This window comes from Monodelphis domestica, chromosome X (assembly GCF_027887165.1).
Source record: "Monodelphis domestica isolate mMonDom1 chromosome X, mMonDom1.pri, whole genome shotgun sequence".
NCBI classification, from domain to species: Eukaryota; Metazoa; Chordata; class Mammalia; order Didelphimorphia; family Didelphidae; genus Monodelphis; species Monodelphis domestica.
The window spans coordinates 27,879,981-27,900,260 of record NC_077235.1 but is presented as its reverse complement, the minus strand read 5'-3'; the positions used below and the strand labels follow the sequence as shown (position 1 = coordinate 27,900,260).

At 44.7% G+C, this 20,280-nt stretch overlaps 1 protein-coding gene across 4 annotated transcripts; it reads right to left on the bottom strand.

Moving 5' to 3' along the window:
* Window positions 1-1,039: 1,039 nt before the first annotated feature.
* On the bottom strand, window positions 1,040-11,124 carry HMGN5 (high mobility group nucleosome binding domain 5). 4 transcript variants are annotated; one of them, XM_056809262.1, is made up of 7 exons: window positions 10,887-11,124; window positions 9,726-9,812; window positions 9,150-9,179; window positions 6,473-6,502; window positions 6,129-6,182; window positions 3,708-3,839; window positions 1,040-1,700 (listed from the first exon to the last, which is right to left on the bottom strand). In XM_056809262.1, the coding sequence occupies exons 1-7, from the start codon at window positions 10,899-10,901 to the stop codon at window positions 1,653-1,655; spliced, it is 396 nt and encodes a 131-aa protein (XP_056665240.1). In that variant the 5' UTR covers window positions 10,902-11,124; the 3' UTR covers window positions 1,040-1,652. The 4 variants fall into 4 exon arrangements, with proteins under 4 accessions (XP_056665240.1, XP_007507560.1, XP_007507561.1 ...); XM_007507498.3 differs by having other exon boundaries at window positions 3,696-3,839; window positions 10,887-11,122; XM_007507499.3 differs by lacking the exon at window positions 10,887-11,124 and adding an exon at window positions 10,048-10,240 and having other exon boundaries at window positions 3,696-3,839.
* Between the last annotated feature and the right edge of the window lie 9,156 nt (window positions 11,125-20,280).

Sequence of the window (20,280 nt, the reverse complement as noted above, 5' to 3'; positions counted from 1 at the left end):
AAACCTAGGTTTTTGCTCCCATAATTTCTGCATCCTGGTCAGTATATCTTTGTAGCAGTTAACCATCGCATGAACTCAGAAAGGCGATCGATATCTTTCCCCATAACAGAGGATGCCAAAAAAGGGAAGAACACACAGGTAAGCTAAAACTCTACTTTCTTCTCTCTCTCATGGTGGCTGGGAGGTGATCCCTGCTCCCTGCTTCTATAAGGCAATGCTAGCATGTTATATGCTCAGCTGGCTTCCTCCAAGTTGGAAAGGCCTTGAGTGTGGACCCACCCAGGAACTACATGTCTGTTACATGGGGACCAGGTTGGCCATGGTTAGCTACGGATTCTTCAGCTCCTGTAACTCTCAAAGACCATCTACTAATCAGGGGGCAGTTGGGTGGCTCACTGGATTGAGAGCCAGGTTTAGAGATGGGAGGTTCCAGGTTCAAATGTGACCTCAGATACTTCCCAGCTGGGTGACCCTGGGCAAGTCACTTCACCCTCATTGCCTAGCTTTTGCCTTGGAGCCAATACATAGTATTGACTCCAAGACAGAAGGTAAAGGTTTAAAAAAAGACCATCCACTAATTTAGAGGAGAGTCGCAACCTGTGTCACTATAGGGAGGGCTGTGACCGACAAAATGACAGATCTTTGAAGTATGCAATGTGAACTAAACCAGCCGACTAGCTATAATTGTTTAAATGACACTTAAAAATCTGTTTTAAGGGTAAATCCTCATGGATCCCTAAGGCTGTACATAACTGGAGAGAAAAGTCAAGCCATAGATGAAGAATCCAACTATTGCGATGCTATCCACGACACAGTGAAGCATCTAAAAGAAGAGGACATCTAGTGTACCTGGGCAGGACCTCCCTTGGACAAGATGTAGATAAGAGCCAAGCCCGGAGAGAAGGCACAGGTAGGTTACAATCCTCACTAGTAAAGGGGGTAACCACAGGAATGAGATTTTGGACACGCCGATTTAAGATTTATAATATTCTGTCAATCCTACTTTTGGAATAAAGAAATACAACGAATGCCAAACACATTTTGAGGAGTCTTTTTATTTTATCAAGATAAATCCAGCAAAATTTCTAATAGTGGCTACACATACAATCAACCTGCCCTTCTGAAATAAACATTTGTACTTTGTTTAGAAACATGATTACATTTTACTTTCTTTCAAAAACTAATATTAAAGTTATATTTGGGAAAGATATTTCCAACTCTTAGAATTTCATGAAAATAGCACACCTTCTTTATAAAATCAACCCAGACACCCTGGACTAGCTGGAAGCAAGAGCTTTCCAGTCGGGACCTCCCCACTTCGCTGAATTAAATGGGTACCAGGGCCAAAGAAAAACTCAAAGACGGAAAGGATAACTTACACGAAGAAGGGACACAGTGACAAAAGTCAGAAGCTACCACCACTTATTCTTCCCATAGATCAAACTATTACAATCACAAAATGCAGAGACATTGATATCTTGTTGGTGACACCATACCCAAGCAACCAAGATGGAGACATTCCAGAATTAACTTCATGCTAAAAAAAAAAAGCTGCATTTAGAAAATAGTTGATAAAAATATTCCTCTATGTTAACAATACAGGATGGAAGTACAGATACCAAACTGATGGAGATATAGGGCAGTGTTAACTTTTACTCAGACTTGGTTGCTTTCTCCTCAGGTTCTTCCACCACTGGCACCTAATTGTAATGGAACAAAGACAAAAATATCGTACTTGTGAGCGTCCGAAAACTTCTCGCAAATCTTTACAGTCAATCTGATCTCTTATGTCTTCTTTACAAGATTCCTTTCTCTATAGCAAGGCAAACTTCTCTCTGTTCCCCATAGAGGCAAACTACCTCTTTTAATATGGGCTAAGAAGGCTAGTTAAAAGAATGGCTACATCATCATCATTCTTAGCTCACAGATGGGTGCGTTTGACCCCCACTAGTTGGCGGGACCCCTGCTCTCTAAGAAAGATCACCCACCCCTCGCCAACAAAAGGCAAGCCAACTTGAAACTTGGAATTTGAATGAGAATAACACCACAGATTAGATTCAGACCCTGGTCCTGGGCTTCCTCTTGGAACTTGAGCTTCCTACCCAGTGGGAGAGGCTCTTGGCATGTACCCAGACCACAAGTACCATGCTGTTCCCAGTAGAGAACTATTCTTGAAGTCAGGAAGACCTCATTTGCATCCTCAGTCAGTTACTTATTAGCTATGTAACCTCAGGCAAATCACTTAACCTTTAAGAGGGTTAGGTGACTGATCTGTAAAATGGGACAATAGTAGCACCCACTTCCCAGGGTTCTTCTCCATGTAAAGTGTTTTTCACACCCTAAAACTGTGTGAATACGAGCTATTACTCTATTAAGACAATGGTGGTTCAGATCTGTCTTGATGGAGGGAAGACCCACCAAAATGAAATCACCAATCCTCTAGAAGAGAGTGTGTGTAAACACTCACATATACAAAATGATGTGGTAGATAGAGGGCTGGCTTTGGAGTCAGGAGGACCCGAGTCCAAGTCTAGCCTCTGACCCATACAATTAGTGCCCCGTTCAGCTCTTTAAGACTGTAAGTTGGGGGCAGCTGGGTGGCTCAGTGGATTGAGAGCCAGACCTAGAGACGGGAGGTCCTGGGTTCCAATTTGACCCTGGGCAAGTCTCCTAACTCCCATTGCCTGCCATGGATTGATTCCAAGACAGAAGGTAAGGGTTTTAAAAAAAGACTGTAAGCTATAGAGCAGCTGCAATCTGAACTGACAGAGGGAGTTTTCCTACACGGCAATTCCCCACCCCAGTGAAATCACAAGTCTAGATGAAAAAAAGGACAAGAGAATTCATGTTCATGGCCCTTCGAAGGAATACACGGGAAATCTAACTGGGAAGCCAAAGGCTCATTTACAAATCCCAGCATCGTATTAAAATGCTAGTGGACATATTTAAAAAACGAGTTCTGCATTCAGCTCTGTAGTGATCCGCATAGAAAATTGACAAGCACATTGGGAGGAGTCCAGCAATGCAGGAAACATTAGCAATAGCCAGTGTTCACTGTGGGGTGGGAGGTTTCTTAAGGCTGAACCCCTAGCTGGTGGATTGGGTGGTTTCGGTGGGGTAAGGCAAGCGCAAAAAATGACTGCATATTCTTAGAAAGAAGTTGCTGAAAGTTCCACTAACGGAGCTCAGGTTATCATAGAGTCTGCTAAATGGTGATGATTTAGGTCAATCACGCCCATTTATAGATAGACTATAGTCCAAGCTGGGCAAGGAAGGGCACAAAGTAGCAGGATAAATGCCCCATGAGCCACTTGCTTCAGCATTTCCAGCATCTTCTACTGATCTCCATCTAAATTCTCCTTTTCATCTCAAACGTCCCCCACCCAAGAAGATTAGACAATAGAATTCAAAAATAGTTTGGACCCTCTGAGACAAAACTACAAAAGACATCCCAAGAATAGTAGACAGAACTGTAGACTTGGGAGGCAAGAGACCCAGATTCTACTCTTGGTTCTCTCACAAACTAGCAGTGTGACTTGGGGCTCACCACTCCCTTTCTCTGGGCCTCAGTTTCCTCTTTTTTTTTAATTAGAAGAGATGATCCCCAAGAGCCCTTCAACTCAGATTTTGCAATTTGTTTTTTTAGGTACAATCATCATGAAACTTTGTATATTACACATTTATTCAAAACTTACATCGAAAGGTACCTCATTGGTTTGGGTTTCTCCATTTTCAGAGTGGTTTTCTTCTTTAACTTCCTCCTGCTTGGTCTCAACTTTGACTTTGGCTGCCCCCTTCTTGCCTTTGATTTCCTTTTTATCATTTGCTACGTTCATTTTCTGTCCAGTAACACACAGGAGCAAACATTTAATACACAATTTTAACTGTTAAATGCACATTCTAACCACAAACAGTTGTGTATGTTGGCTCTTCCTTATCCTCTTGCTTCTAAAATATAGATGTTATCTCAGAGTCAATTCTAGGTCCTCTTATTCTTAATTTTTAAAAAATTAATAAGTATTTTCTAATTTAAAAGTTTTTACATGTGATAACAAATTTCCATAGTTTTTCTGAAGTTATATGATCAACTTGACTTATTATTTTTAACAAGCATTTATTTTCTCTCCCTCCCATTTCCCTTCCCTCTCCACTTAACAATGACAAAAAAGAAAAACTATAGCCCTCCTAACAAATAGGCCTAGTCAAGAAGAGGAAATTCTGACCCGACATTGGCTTTGCCAAAATGTTTTTATTTTCTCTTCACTCTCTTCCTGAGATATCATCCATAGGCTTGATTTCTCCTTCTCATTGCCTCTTGCCTACACAACAGCCTAATTATATATGTCCTTTATTCATGCTCTTGCCCGATAAATTTTCCTAAAGTCTATCTGTGATTATGTTACTCTTCTGCTCAAAAGCCTTCAGTTGATTCCCATTGCTTAGTGAAAGTCCAGATCATCAGCCTGGCATTAAAGGTTTAGCTCGAAATGACCCAAGTACCTCTCTAGCTTGCCGATCCTTGCAAAGTACTTAAATGTTCCAGCCAAGAGGTGCTACCCTATTATCTAAACATGTCCCATACTTTCCTATCTCTGTGCATGTTATTCCCTTCACCTGAAATGCTCTTCCTCTAAGAATCATGGCAAGTTCTTTCTCCTATGAATATCACCACCCAATGCTTTGTACTTGGCTTAAGACACTTACCGGATCATGCCGCGTTCGGCTATTATTGCATGCTAGCTTATTCCCCCTACTAGATCATAACCTCCTTCAGGGCAAGGACTGTATGTCACTAATCTCTGTATTTCAATGCCCAACACATAGTAGGGGCTTGATACAAAGGCTGAATCGAAGTTGTAGTGATCAGTTTTTAACAAAGTTACAACAGTGTTCAGGTCTCTTTGGAATCTTACAGAAAAATGAACCATGAGCCTCTGATGTTCTAAGTCCCAGAAGGCTTTTAAGCTTGGGCAGCACAGGTGGGCAGTACTAAAAAGAAATGAGCTAAGATAGTAGTCTCGGGAGCAGGGACAAATCAAACTCTGTGCCATCCCTGGCAAAAAAAGCAGGCACTAAGGGATGCTATGCTTGGGGAAAAGCTCTTTGTGGGCATGTGAGTAATATTGAAAACCAAGAGGTGACCAAAAGCCGCATTTTTCTAGCTAACCTCGTCATCTAAAACAGAAGACCTTAGAATTGTGCTGAAAGCATCTTCTCTCCTGAGGCCAGTATGCTGTTTTTAATGATGCCAAAACAAATGGTTCAAAAGGGAAAATGTCAACCAAGAAAACCAGCTGTTTCTGTCTCCACAACATCAAATAACCAGTTGGTTTGATTTTTTTCTTCCATTGAATGAATCGGTTGCTCTAATTAATTGATCAAACCACTTGGTGCTTTGGTCTTGTGTAGAGGCAATGCCTGTGACCATGAAACTCTGTCCTTTGACATGAGACTGTAACTCAGCTAGTTAGTGGGTGACAGTGACACTTTTGCGTGTGATGTTTTCAGATATTTGTACTTATAAAAGGTCAACTGGTCAAATAGTGGTTTCCCAGACTTGTTCTTAGGAAGTAGTCTAACATGCCAAATATCTTAGCTTTGTTACCTCTTGGAAATTAAAAGCAATTAAAAGCAGAGTACCTTCTAGGTATAAACCTACTACTAATGCCTAAAATATTCCCGGGAGTAAGGCAAGTGTTCAGCCTGACACTGTAGCTATTTCTACACTGGCATTAGCCACATCACCCAAGTGCCCGTGTAGAAAGCGTTCCTTATGTCCACTGGCGATTTTTGCTCTTCCCCTTCTTTTTCCTCCTCGGTATGGCCTCAGTGTTCCGGTACACTGCCAAAGGCACGAACATGATCACTTAATGGGTCTTTTCCAGCTTCCATTTGTATCTGTCTCCTCGAAAAGGTCAACGCGTTATTTTTAAGTGCCAAAACACAGTGAACACAAAAGGAAACACAGAGGAAGGAATCGCTCTTGTCCAAGGGGCTTATACTTGAACATGGGGTGGAAGAAGAAAGTACATTTTTAAGAAAGAAAGCCAAATTGCTGGTGCTTTACTGATAATGCATTTTGAGAGAGAAACATCTTGCTCTTTTGAGATTCAGAGTTCAGTGCTTACCTTTGGGGCTGCTGCCTTTTTGGTTTTGGGCTCAGATTTGGGAGGAACAGGCTTCTGCATAGGCACACACACACACACATATACACATATACATATATACATACACACACAAAAAAACCAGAGGTCAGAGAAATGTAGAAACAAATCTGTCACTGCAAAAGGATGACTCACAAACAAGGGAATCCAACTGTTCCACCAACTGGAATGTATATACTTAAAACACAAGTGAAATGATAGATTTCCCTAGCAGTGGTGTTTTCTCGGAATCTCCCATGTAAGCCCAACACTAAACGTGATAGTCTCATTGGCTGTTATCATCACCAGAGAAAACAGGCAATACTTACAGCAGATAGTCTGGGTGACCGTCTCTTTGGCTATAAAACAAAAAATATTTCCATTAAAGGGAAACCTACACCAAGCAAAGGTTATTCATGTTTACACGAAATACGGCAAATTGGAGCTAGCTACCAGGGGAGTGTGTTGCTTCGGGAGAAAATGGGTTGGACAAGATCCCTTTTCAGATCCATTCTCATACTGAGATTCTGTGGTATCCTGAATGAACTGTGAATTTAGGGTTCAAAAATGTGAGGGCAATAACAATTTAGATCTCACCACCACTCCCTGTGACCTGAGGATCAAGCAGTCTCCCAGCTGGAAGATACCTGAATCTGGCTGGGACAACTCATATCTTGATAAAGACCCCTTCCATGATATGCCACCAACAAGTGGATGTTTAAGTTTCCCTTGGTCACGGCAAGTGAATGGGAACTCTCTCTCTCTCTCTCTCTCTCTCTCTCTCTCTCTCTCTCTCTCTCTCTCTCTCTCTCTCTCTCTCTCTCTGTATCACAACGGTCCATTCTACTTCTGACCAGCTCTAATTATTAGAGTTGTTCTTCATATCAAAGCTAAATTTGCCTGTCAGCCATTTCACCCACTACTTGTAGGGCTACTCTTTGGGGCCAATGAGAACAAAGTGAACCTATCTGCCATGCTAGCCTGTCAAATACTTAAATATAGCTATTTTAATGTCCATTCATCTAAGCTAAACACCCCCGGTTCCTTTAATCTGTCTTTATATGCTATTTTCTTGAGGCCCTTCATCATCTTGACCGACAGCTTCTGGAGGCTCTCCAGGGTATCAGTGCCCTTTGTGAAATGTGGCCCTTCTAAGTGAGCACCACACTTCAGATGTGGTCTTGCCAGGGCTGAGGACAGTGAAGCTGTAACCTGCCTCTCTATACTACTGTTCTGTCAACACAGCCCAGGCTGGCATCCAATTTCCTGGCTATTATAACTGATGACTTACATTTGAGCTTCAGATCTATGAGATCCCTCAAATCTTTTCCACCCAAGTGGTGGCCAGCCATGCCTTCCTCAGTTTGTACTTGCAAAGGGGATTTTTTTTCATCCCAGGGATAAATCTTAATCTCTGTTCAGGTGCATCAGATCAGATTCAGCCCCGAATTCTGCCCTGTCAAGATCTTTGTGAATCCTGACTGTCATCCAGTGGGTGAGCTATTCTTAAAGCTTTATGCCATTTGCCAACTTGACAACATGCCCTTTTTTGACTTCATTCAAGTCACTGATTAAAATGGTAACTAAGCCAAGGCCAAGTGAAGGCTTTTTGGATACTTCTTGAACCCTCCTTCTAAGCTGACACTGACCCACTAATGGCTACTCTTTGGGTCTGGTCCTTCATTGAGTTCCGAATCCGTCTAACTCCATCTCCTCACTGCAATATCACCATCTTGTTCTCACGGATAGCATGAGGGACTTTTTCAAATGCTTTGCTGCAATCTACACTGTATCTACAGCATTCAGTCGGAAATGAGTTCAATTTGGCATGACACTTCAATAATTTGGAAATGATACTAATTACCTCCTAATTGCTGGTTTAAATTAGCACCATGATTAGTAGCAAACAGCCCCCCTTGACGTAAAGAACATGTTCTTTTCAAATCTTAATAGGGCAGCTCGATAAAGTTGCGAGTGCCTTGCAATTGGAAGGCTTTAATGCCAGGTATATTTTCTAAGAAATCTTAGTGCTACGCTGTTAGTTGGCTTGTAGTATAATAGTTCTCTAATTCTGGAGATGTGGGTTCTCCCACCGACAGTGAGGATGCTGATCCACCCTTTTCTGATCCTGTGTGACTTGTCCATATTATCTCCCAAATTCACATTCTTGAGTGGGTGGGTGTGGGGGGGACTTTGCTCCCGTACTTCTATCATCCTGTGGCTATAAGTGGAAACTGCTGGCCATTCAGTGGCTATTCTTCAACTGTCCGAGGGATAACCGATGGCCAGTTAGCTCATATTAGTTACGCTATATTAAGAACAACTGGTGGCCCATGTCAGTCGTTATGCTGACAGTCGGTTAAGTACCTCTGGCTAGAATTCAAGGCTCTCTCCACTCTGTTTCTACCCCACCTTTACAGCCTTATGGCTTATTAATCCCTTCTTCACAATCTACGCTGTAGCCAAACTGGACAATTTTCTGCCTGGCTTCCCCTGCCCTCCCAAACATTCCTAGAACTCTGAGGCCTCTTTGCCTTTGCTAGTCGTGTAAAGCCTTGGCATGCCCATCTTCCTCCCCATTCTTTAAAGCCCAACTCAAGTGCCACCATTTGTAAATTGTCAACAGGACTGCCTGCCTGTGAAGTGTGACCCATCTGCCTCCCCTCTGAGATGGTCCATTTGCCCCTTCAGACTTCGCTTTTGTTTCTGCCTCTCTACTTTGCCCCTTCTCTCCCTTACATTTACCAGAATGCCAAGTTGATGTGCAAAGGCAATTCTGGTGCTTTGACAACCTAGATGATGATATCTCTCCTGAACATGTGTCCTGTCTGGCTTTTCTACTTCTGTGGGCAACATCTCCCCCTCCTAGTGCCCATGGGCAGAGCTCCTCTCTCAGCTAGGCTTTGCAGCTAGTGCCAGGGGCACATTGTGCATGTGTGTTGCTGTGGCCACCTTAGGTGTAAGAATTGAGCTTTTTCTTAAAGTGTAAAGACAAAGCAAACTCACCTCCTCCTTTACCTGCCCTTCAACGGCTGCCTGTAAAGAAAAAAGAGAAAGGCAACTTGAGAAGATGGCCCCTGGCCAGTCTTATGGGAGGACAAGGAAAGCCCCATAGCACTTGGTACTTGGTGGGGTCCAGCCCAAAGACTAGACTGCCTTATTTGTAACAATGCAGGACGCAGCCCAGGCGGCTGATGTGCCCACCTGAGACTGGACTCCACGGCCATCTCTAGAACTTTGTCTGGACTCCCCAGTCTTTGCTCCCCAGCTGAAAGCAGCCATTCCTTTAAACCCTTCCTTACCACTCCTCTTGCACTTACCTGAAGTTCGGCAGCATTGGAGCCAACAAAAAGGAGGGGGCGACTGGGCAGTGTTAATGCGCTTTTTTTTCTACAGGAAGCCCCAGGCGCACCGGCAACTGAGGCTAAGGGGGCCGGTCCCCCCAGCCCTACCTTCACCTCCAAATCCTGTGCCAAAGAACTACAAGTCCCACAAAGCCTCGGGAAAAAAGCCCCTTGGTCCCAGCGTTAGTGCGTCACCAAGCCAGACGTCGGGCAATTTAAAAACTTCCCGCCAGATTACCTGCAACAACCAGGTTGTTGTCAGCTTCGGCTCAAGGATGACTCCCATGAAGTGAACCCCATAGGACTCTGCAGCAGGCGGCTGGGGCTGGCGGGGTTAGAAATGCAGGATTTACCCCCACGCCACCCCGTCTACACCCACAGCCGAGGGATCCCCGAGGGATCAAGGCTCTGGCTCAGGGGGTAAAGGGGTTTGGGAGGGGCGACAATTAGGCAGTATTCTATGCCCTCGTTCCTGAGGCACCCAGATCCCATCCTGGGGCGCGCCGGGCGCGCCTGGCACAGGTCTCGGGTCTCCTCTTGGAGTCGAGCCGGGGAGTTACCTTTGCAAGAGTTTAGGAGAGAGAGTTGGCAAGAAGCTAAGTGATCTTGCCGAACGGGCTTCCCCAAACCATTGCACTAGCCGTTTCCAGGCTTCCCCTGCTCTCTGTTCCCTCGGCTCCTTTAGGTGGCCTCTAAGAGCACCTGAACTTCCTAGGAGACCCGGAGATGGCTCGGCTCCCTCCGAAGTTCTTAATTATGGCTGTGAATCTCTCCCTGCTCAAGGACAGTTGCAAAATCTGCGCCGCCTAATGGCCCAAAATTACCACTGCACAGCCATCTGGCACGACCAGAAGTGGAGGAGGGAGGGGAAAAAAAGGGAGAACAAAGGCAAATACTAGAGAAAGACGCTGGGATCGCTCCCCAAATCTCCCTTCAGGAGGATCCGGCTGGCTGCCCAAGAAATGCCCGAGGCAGAGGGAGGTGGCTGGTGCCTGGCAGGGCGGCCGGCGGGAGCCCCGGCTCGCCAATAGGGGTGCGCAGGGGAGGAGGCAGCGGCGCTAGGGCTGTAAGGGAGCCAGCATGGAGACCCCGCGCCCGTTGCTCCGAGCCTGGCAAAGCCAGCCGTCCGAAGTGAAACGAGAGGCTCACCCAGCACCGGCGCCCGCTCCCCGAGCCCGGCTCTAGCTCTAGCCCCAGCCCCAGCCCCAACCCCAGCCTCAGACTCGATCCCGAGCCCCGATCCTCGTGCCTTCCTCGCCTTCCCTTCCTTTGCCTATTCCAATTCGGCACATGAATCAGAGCGCTCTGGCAGCCTCCAGCCCAGAAACAGCGCGAGCTGCCCGGGATCAAATTGACAGGCGAGCGGCTCCTGACCCTTCCCACTCTTGCCTGCACTTACCTTTCTTTTGGGCATAGTTGCACCTCGGAATGAGTGGCTCGCAATTGCAAGGGAGAAAGCGAGAGCTAAAGCTCGCCGCGATCGGCTGTTTACAGGGCAGGAGACTTTGCCGAGAACTAATTGCAGCCGGACTTGCACCTCCAAAAATTAAAAGCCCTTTTTATTGCAAACACTCAAATACACCAGGACGCAACCAAACTGCATGAATGGGAGCCACGGTGGGAATGACAAGCGGGCTGGCCAATGCTGTAAGTAGGCCGGCCAGGGGGCGGGGCCTGGATACGTGCGGGCTGCTCTCCTACGCGGGGCGCTCTGGCCGCTTGCTAGCTCGCTCGCTCCGAGCCTAGGGACTGAGTCGGCGTAAAGTGCTGGAGGGATACGCTTGGCGGGAGGGAGTGGGAGAGGGATAAACGTGCTGCCCTGAGGCCATTCTAAGCAACTGGGCACCGCCCGTGCCGCTCCCCTGCTGGCCCTGGCACCCGGGCAAAGGTGGCAGCACCCACCAGGTGGACAGAGAATGAATGGACGCAGGGCCTCGCCCCTTCCCTCCCTCCACCCAGCCTCTACTCCCTCATGAAGATTTGGGGTCCCTAGATATGACCAATATGGGAAGGGGGCAGCAGGGCTCGGTCAAGGGGGCACCTGTGATCGCCTGTTATCCCGGCGGGGGTGCTCGTGGAGCTAACAGGCCTGGCTCCCAAGGGAGGGGCCCCGTCTACACGCTCAGCAGCAGCGGGGCCAACGGCTTCATGCCCTCCAAAGTCCTGGTCTAGAATGGACAGCTGGAGGGCTGCAGCTAAGGGGGACTTATGTAACTCTACCTGGGTGACCTTGGACAGGCTCTCCTGCACCTTCCACCTCTCTCCCTGGCTCTCTTTTCTCGACTCTCAAATGGGGAGTTTCAACTAGACAGCATCTCACGTCCCTTCCAGCCTGGCCCTTGCCATTTTAGGCTCTAACGTCCATCCTCTGCCTTCCCTTCCCCTCCTCGATCCCCCTGCCCCGACGATCTGGGTTTTAAGGTCCCAGTACACATTCCACCTTCCTAACCCCACCCAGCACGGCCAGCTCGGTTCTCAGAAGCCTTCCAGCTCTGACATTTTGTGTTTTAAGGTCCCCCTCTGGGCTGTCATTCTTTGTTCTCAGGACCCTCCAGCCATGACATTAGCCGTTTTCAGATCCCTTTGGGCATTAGCCTGCTTTGGCCTTAGGTCCCAAGATCCCTTCTACCTTACAGATTCTACCTTCCAAAGTCCTACCCAGCTGGTGGGCTCTATTCTCTGGACCCTTCTAGCTATGCCATTCCTTGTTCTCAGGTCTTTTCCTTAAACTGTTCTAAGGGTCTTTCCAGGTCTGACATTCTGTCTTCGGAAGCCTCTTCCAGCTTCAATATTTTGTCTTCTTTGAGTTCTGACATCCTACATTCCACAGCCCTTTCCAGCACAGCCCTTCTGTATTCTCAGCCCTCTTCCATTCATTTCTGCCTTTCTTTGGTCTTAAGTCCCTTCTGCCTGCAGCAGTCTTTATTTTAGGTCCCTTCCAGCTCTGACATTCTTTGTATTCAGTTCCCTCCCTGGTCGTGATATTCCCTTTTCTCACATCCCTTCTGAGCTCGAACATTCTGTTTTAAACCTTCTTCCAGCTCCAACATTTCAGGGTTCCGTTAGTTCTTACATCCTGTCTTTTCAGATCCCTCCCAGGTACGATAGTCTTTTTTCCCCCCCAAGGTTCCATCCAGCTCTTTTAGTTGTTATCATGCTTTTTTCCAGCTCTGACATTCTCTTTTCTCAGATCCCTTCCAGCTCTAACATGCTATCTTCAAAAGACTCTTCCAGCTCAGATATTCTATGATCAAAGGACTCTTCTAGTTAGCTCTAACGTTTTATGTTCTAAGTTCCCTTCCAGAGCTGACATTCCATGTTTTAAGATCCCTTCCTGCTCAGACATTCTACCTTCTAGCTTTGGCATTCTCTGTCCCTTCTAATTATACACTTTTCTCTTCTAGCTCTGACCCCCAATATCTTCCAGCTTTGACTATTCTCTCTTCTGGGATCCTCTGTTGTAAATCTTTTCTAGCTTTCACTTTTTTCCCCACCAGGTTCCTTTTAGCTTTAGGAGTTGGTGGTCAAAGAACTGTCTAGTTCTGACATTCAGTGTTCAAAGTTCTCTTCCTGACCTCGAATTGTGTTCTTAGCTCTGATATTCTTTGTCCTTATGCTCCTTCCATCACTAATATTCTCTGTTTTGGGAGCTTCCCATTTCTGAGATCCTTTCTAACTATTCTAGAATCCTTTTCAGCTATGTTATTCTTTGTTCTTAAGTCCCTTATAGCCCTGACAATCTTGGGTTTTCCCCACCTCTGACATTCTTTATTCAAAGGTCCCTTTCCAGCCTGAATAATTTCTGTTTTCAGGACCCTTTCAGTTTTAACATACTATTTAATTTTTTTTTCCTTTATAAACCCTTACCTTCCATCTTGGAGTTAGCACTGTGTATTGGCTCCAAGGCAGAAGAATGGTAAGGGCCAGGCAATGGGGGTCAAGTGACTTGCCCAGGGTCACACAGTCTAACATCTTATTTTTAATGGACCTTCCATCCCTGACATCTTTGTTCTCAGGTCCCATCTAGTCCTGAGATTCAGGTTTTCAGATCCCTACCAGCTATATAATTCTGTGTTCTAAGTTGCCTTCCAGTCTTGACATTCTCTACTCTAAGGTCCCTTCCAACTCTTCCATCCATTTTCGAAAGACCCTTCCAACCCTGACACCGGGCCTCTTGGAGCTCAGACTTTCCACCATTAGAGGCTCTGTACATGTCAGGCATTCTCTGTCTTCAAGTCCCTCTCAACTATGGCATTCTTTGTTCTAAATTCTCTCCCAACTCTAATTTTCTCTGTTCTCTGTTCTTTGCTATTCCATGAGTTTACAAGGCTAGTTTCTGTATTGCCCTTAAGTGATTGTGTAACGTGGGGCAAAGATATCACCTGTTTCTTCATCCATAAAAGGAAGAGCTTGAACGAAATTAAACTAACAAATATTTCTATTCAATCATATGCTATGTGCAAAGGCACTCTGCTGGGTTCTGGGATACAGAGAAGAAAATGAAGCCGACCCTGCCTTCAAGAAGCCTAATTAACTAGCTTCTAAAGCCCCTTTCCCCTCTGCAATTCTCCAAAGAAGTTCAGGACAATCCTCACACTGGAATGGGTTCTGATAGACCACAGTAGCCAGCTATTTGAAGTCTGCCCTGGAGAACCAACTAATTCTCCTTTATGAGTATTGAAGGGGCAGCTCCTGACCTTCACTGAAGAAGAAACAAGCTTCTCCTTTGAATCAAACCTGTCTTGCTTGGGACTCGGCTGCCTTAGGAGTCTGCTTCCTGGGTATCATGGGAGTGGAAATCAAAGAGGAATCAGGTAGGATGCTGAACTTTGAGCATGAAAAACCTGAATTTCAATCTTTCTTTGGACATTTGCGAGTGGTGAAACCCTGGGCAAGCCACTTGATCATTGCCTGCCTCAGTTTCTTCATCTATACAATGTGTGTGTGTCTGTGTGTGAATATATGGTGTGGAATAACAATGTAGAGCAATACACATTGAAAAAATTAAACAAGGCTGGAAAGTGACATAATCAATCCTACATTTTTGGAATATTTATTTGACAGCTGCATGAAAGATAGATTGGAAAGGGACAGGCTGAGTGCATGGAGAACAATAGGGAAGTTATTGCACTATTTGAAATGAGAGGTGATGAGGAGCAGGTTGGTTGTAGTATGAGTAGAGAGAAAGGGACAGGCAACAAGAGATACTGGCTATGGGGAGGTGGTAAATAAGAGGGATGAGTCAAATCAGACTCAGGTGGTGACAAAGGTGACTATTCAAATGGTAGTAACCTCAAGAGAAGAAGGGAACTATGGAGGGAGGGATGGTTGGAGGGAAAGAATTCTGCTTTCAGAATATTGAGTCAGAGATACCTATGGGACACCCAGGTGGAGATGCCCGGTAGGCAGTTGGAGTTGTGGGGCTGGTACTCAGGAGAGAGATGGGCATTCACAGTCTATCATCCTACATGCTTTGCATCAGCTGCTAGAAAAGCTAATTGTGTTGAAAAGACTTCCAGTTTCACTCCAGCAGTTTAGAAATAGGATTCCTTATCAGTTCAGAGAAGTGCCTGTGACCATTCCAAAAGAGCAGACTTTTTGCTATATTCATTACTATCCCATCCAACAAAAATAGGACCTAATCAAACCCTCTGGATATGTGACTGTTCTTCCCCAGCCCAGTGATTTCCTGTGGATCTACATTATGGGGGGATAAAATAGATTAGGTTAAAACCTGCTTATTGCAACCCAAACCTTTTCACTACTTCACTTTCATCTCCCACTTCCCATCAGCTCCCTCTTCCCTATCTCCCAAGAATGGCAAACTCCATTGCTCTGAATTTTAAGTTGAGAGCATCTATTTCATTAGTGCACACACACACACACACACACACACGCTCGCACGCGCGCGCACACAAAAACCAATTCCAAGAGATAAATCTATCCATGGGTATTGAAACCAGGAGAGTGTCCCTTTTTGAGTCTTTATGGTAAACAAATTGCATAGAACTAGTTATGTATAATTCAATATGTGGAGTTAATTTTTTGAGGTGGTAGGAGTAGATCTGGGCAAAATATGGACTCAGATTTGGGATTAGCTAAAATGAGTGAAGAATAGGAGAAGCCTTGGAACATCTCATCCATCCATCCATCCATCCATCCATCCATCCATCCATCCATCAAATCCATCTATCCATCCATCCATCCATCCATCCATCCATCCATCCATCCATCCCATCCATCCATCCATCCATCCATCCATCCATCCAATCCATCTATCCATCCATCCATCCATCCATCCATCCATCCATTCATCAATACTTGAAAGTCAGTGTATGAAACAGGGAAGAACACCTCCAAGTCTGGCTATTTACTAGCTTTATGTCTTAGCCTTTCTCAGCTTCAGACTCCTTAACCAGTAACCATAGTTGGACCAAATACTTTATAAAACTTTTAGTAAAGAAAGTATTCTGTAAACCCCAGAATGCTATAGAGATGTGAAATGTTGCTATTAGTAGCAGTTTTTTTTTTAAAAATCAGAATTCCCTTCACCCCATTCTTCATGGCAACTAGATATTCATTTAGTTCACATCAAGTCTTCTAAAAACAGTATCCAGTGGACTGTAATACACAGAGGATGCAGTCTTTCTCAGTGATATTTTCTTTGATGTAGCAAAGACTTCTCAACAAACAACCCAGCTTCTGCTCACCAAAGTAAATTCTCCCAAAACACTATGCAGAACCACTTTCTAGAATAATTGCTTACACACGACTCTCTCCCACCCCAACCGTATGATTTTCTTTCTTTTTCTTTTTTTTTAACCCTCACCTTAAATCGTAGAATGAATACTGTGTATTGGCTCCAAGGCAGAAGAGTGGTAAGGGCTAGGCAATGGGGGTCAAGTGACATGCCCAGGATCACACAGCTGGGAAGTGTCTGAGGCTAGATTTGAACCCAGGGCCTCCTGTCTCTAGATCTGGCTCTCAATCCACTGAGCTACACAGCTGCCCTCTATATGATTTTCCATTGGTGTATGAATGGTTTTTAAGGTGAACAATTTGGGGCCAACATTGTCCAGTATGCATGACTTGAGTTCTCTGGCCCGTTGGAGTTTCCTTCTTTTACGTCACTGTAGTTACTGTGGAGATCATTCTTTTGGCTCTGACTTCTTCACTTTACATGTCCCTTCATAGAAGTCTTCCCATGAAAAATACGTGGTGGTCTGGCACCTAATTGTGGTCAATGCCATGAGGGATGTGGGGTTGCCTTTGGCATACTTTATCTTCAACTTTAAGTGCCAAAGCATTTTACTTATGTTATTGTCTCATTTCATCCTTGCAACATGCTTGTGAGTAGTCTTTAGGTACTCTAGGAGCGCAGAAGAGGGAGGGTAATTAGGAATGTCCATCTTCACTAGCAAAATTCAAGAGATTGAGCAAGGAGCAAGAAGAGCTTGGATTAGTTCCTGAGGTTTCCCACCCAGCAGCCCTGTGAAGGAAGATTCCCTCCTGTTATTATTCGGTCATTTTTCAGTTGTGTCTGACGTTTTGTGATTTCCTTGGCATAGACATGAGTGGTTTGCCTTTTCCTTCTCCAGCTCATTTTACAAATGATAAACCTGAGACAAACAGGGTGAAGTGACTTGCTCAGCATTGCACAGCTAATACGTATCTCAGGCTAGATTTGAACTCGGGAAGCCTCATCTTCCTGTTATCAGATCCAACACTCTATCCACGGCACCACCTAGCTGCCCTAGATTCCCTGGAGGGAACCTGATTTTCCCAGTCACTAAAGCTTTCTTCCTCACTCAGTGTGCCTCTCACTCCCCAAAGTACTTTGCTTTACACTGTCCTAATGGCCTTGTCCTGTATTCTAGTTTTCTGACTTTCAGTAATATCCTACTTTGAGGCCTCAAAGACTATACCAGTGAAGGTCAAGCTCTTGAAGGGCTTTCTAAGATGGCAAAGCTTTGAGTTGGGCGGACCAATCAGTCAGTGAGTGAGTTAACAAGTATTCTTTGAGTGCCTACTTTGTGGTAGACACTGTGGTGGGCATTGGGGATAGAAGAACAAAGATGGATCAATCTCCACTATCGTTCTTATGGAAAATACAAAAAAGACATATGAAATCTATACAGCATAAAGTTAATCAATAATATGTGTCTGTATGTCTAGCTACACTTAGAAAGTAGTTAAATACAAGCCAGTCCGGGAAGAAGAGCATTTACAGTTAAGGGGGATCAGGAAAGGCAGAAAATGGTGCCCAAGATGCCTTTTTAAGATGTAATTGTTAAATTGCATGTAAAAATGTAAAGGATGGGGGGCAGCTGTGTAGCTCAGTGGATGGAGAGCCAGGCCTAGATATGGGAGGTCCTAGGTTCAAATCTGACCTCAGTCACTTCCCAGCTGTGTCACCCTGGGCAAGTCACTTGACCCCCATTGCCTAGCCCTTACCACTTTTCTGCCTTGGAATCAATATTGATTCCAAGATGGAGGGCGAGGGGTTTAAGAAAAATGTAAAGGATGATAGGGATTCTCTGATCCTGGGGCAAGAAAGGAATGCATAGAGGCATCTAGGTGGTCCATTGAAGAGAGGGCTAGACCTAGAGACACAGACACTTCGTAGCTGTGTGACCTTGGACAAGTCCCTTAACCCCAGTTGCCTAGCCCTTACTGCTCTTCTGCTTTATAACCAATGACTAGTACTAATCCTAAGATGGAAAGGAAGGGTTTTAAAAACAAAAATAAAGGAGTAAAAAGGAGCTAGGCACAGAAGATGGCCAGTGAAAGGGTTTAGGAGCAGAAGATGGAATGTCATGTATGGGGAACAGCAAATCAGTCAGTTTAGCCGAGTATAGGAGTGTTTGAAGCACAGTCAGCCTTAAAAGGTAGACGAGAGCTGGATTGTGAAGAGCTTTAAAAGCTCCAAGGAGAAATTTCTATTTTATTCCAGAGGCAAGTGGAAACCACTAGAGTTGGTTGAGGAGGGGAGTCACATGGTCAGATCTGAGCTTAAGGAAAATGACTTTTGGTAGCGTGTGGGATGAGCTGGAGGAAGGAGAGACGGGAGGCAGGGAGACCAAGTGGGATACTGTTTAAATAATGTAGGGGAGAGCCAATGAAGGTTTAAACTAAGGTGCTAGCTGTGGGAGCGGAGGGAAGGAGCCACACTGGAAACATGTTGGGAAAGATGGAACGGCGACATTTGGCAACTGACCAGATATGGGAGAGGGCAAGGCGGGCCCCCAGAATGATGTTCAGAATAGCGGCTCGGGGTGATTGTGACTCTGAGACCCTGGAAGGATGGGGACGCCTTCAGTGGAAATGAGGAAGCTTGGAAGAAGGGTGGGTTGGGGGGAAAGATAATGAGATTGGTTTTGAGCGTGTTCACGAGTTGAAGATGTTTCTAGGATATGCACTTCGAAATGTTTCATAGGTAATTGAGGATACAGGATTGAAGCCCAGGGGGGAGAAGGAAGTTAGATATGTAGATATATGGGAGTCATCTGCATAGAGATGATAGTTAATCTCATGGGGACTGATGAGGTTACCGAGAGAGGGGGAGAGAGCAGGGGTTCTTAGCATTTTCCTTGCTATGGACCCCTTTGGCAATCTAATAAAGCCTATGTTCTCCTCACAATAAATTAAAAAATTATTTTAATTATTTATTTAATTTTAATGTTATTTTCTTTTTAAATTGAGTTTCAAATGCTCTCCCTCACTCTCCCCTCTTCCCCACCCACTAAAAAGACAGACAAAATGATATAAATTAATTATACATGTGAAATCATGCAAAACGTATTTCTGTATTAGCCATATTGCAAAAATAAATAAAGAACACAAGACAATTACACTTCAGGAGGCAGCTGGGTGGTTCAATGGATTGAGAGCCAAGCTTAGAGACTAGAGTTCCTGGGTTCAAATGTGATCTCAGACACTTCCTAGCTGGGTGACCCTGGGCAAGTCACTTAACCCCCATTGCCTAGCCCTTGCCACTCTTCTGCCTTGGAACCATTACACAATATTGATTCCAAGACTGAAGGTAAGGGTTTAAAAAGATAAAAAAGAAAATCATACTTCAATTTAGACATAGAGTTCATCATCTAGAGGTGGAGAGCCCTTTTTTCATCATGAGTCATTTGGAATTGTCTTTATTAGAGTAGCCATAATATTGCAGTTATTATACACAATGATCTCCCACTCCTTCTCATGTCATTTTGTACTCATTCCTCTAGGTCTTGCCATTTTTTCTTAAACTCTCCTCCTATTTCATATAGCACAATACTATTCCATCTCAACCATTCCTCAATTAAAGAGCATTTCCTCAATTTCTGATTTATTCCTACCACAAAAGAGCTACTTATCAGTATTTTTATATTTTCCTTTTTCTTTGATCTCTTTGGGGTATCGACCTGGTAGTAGTATTGCAGGGTCAAAGGGTATTCACAGTTTTATAGCCCTTTGGGCATTGTTCTAAATTATTTTTCAGAATGGTTGGTCCAGATCATAACTCTACCAATATTTTAATCAATTTTCCTTTTTTTGTTATAAAAACTCTTACTTTCCATCTTAGAATCAATAGAATTAATATCAATTCTAAGGCAGCAGAGTGGTAAAGGATAGGCAATGGGGGTTAAGTGACTTGCCCAGGGTCACACAGCTAGGAAGTGTCTGAGGTCAAATTTGAATCCAGGACCTCCCACCTCTCTACCTGTCTCTCAATCCACTGAGCCAGCTAGCTGCCCCTAGTGCACCTATTTTCCCTCAACTCCTCTAGTATTTGCTATTTTTGA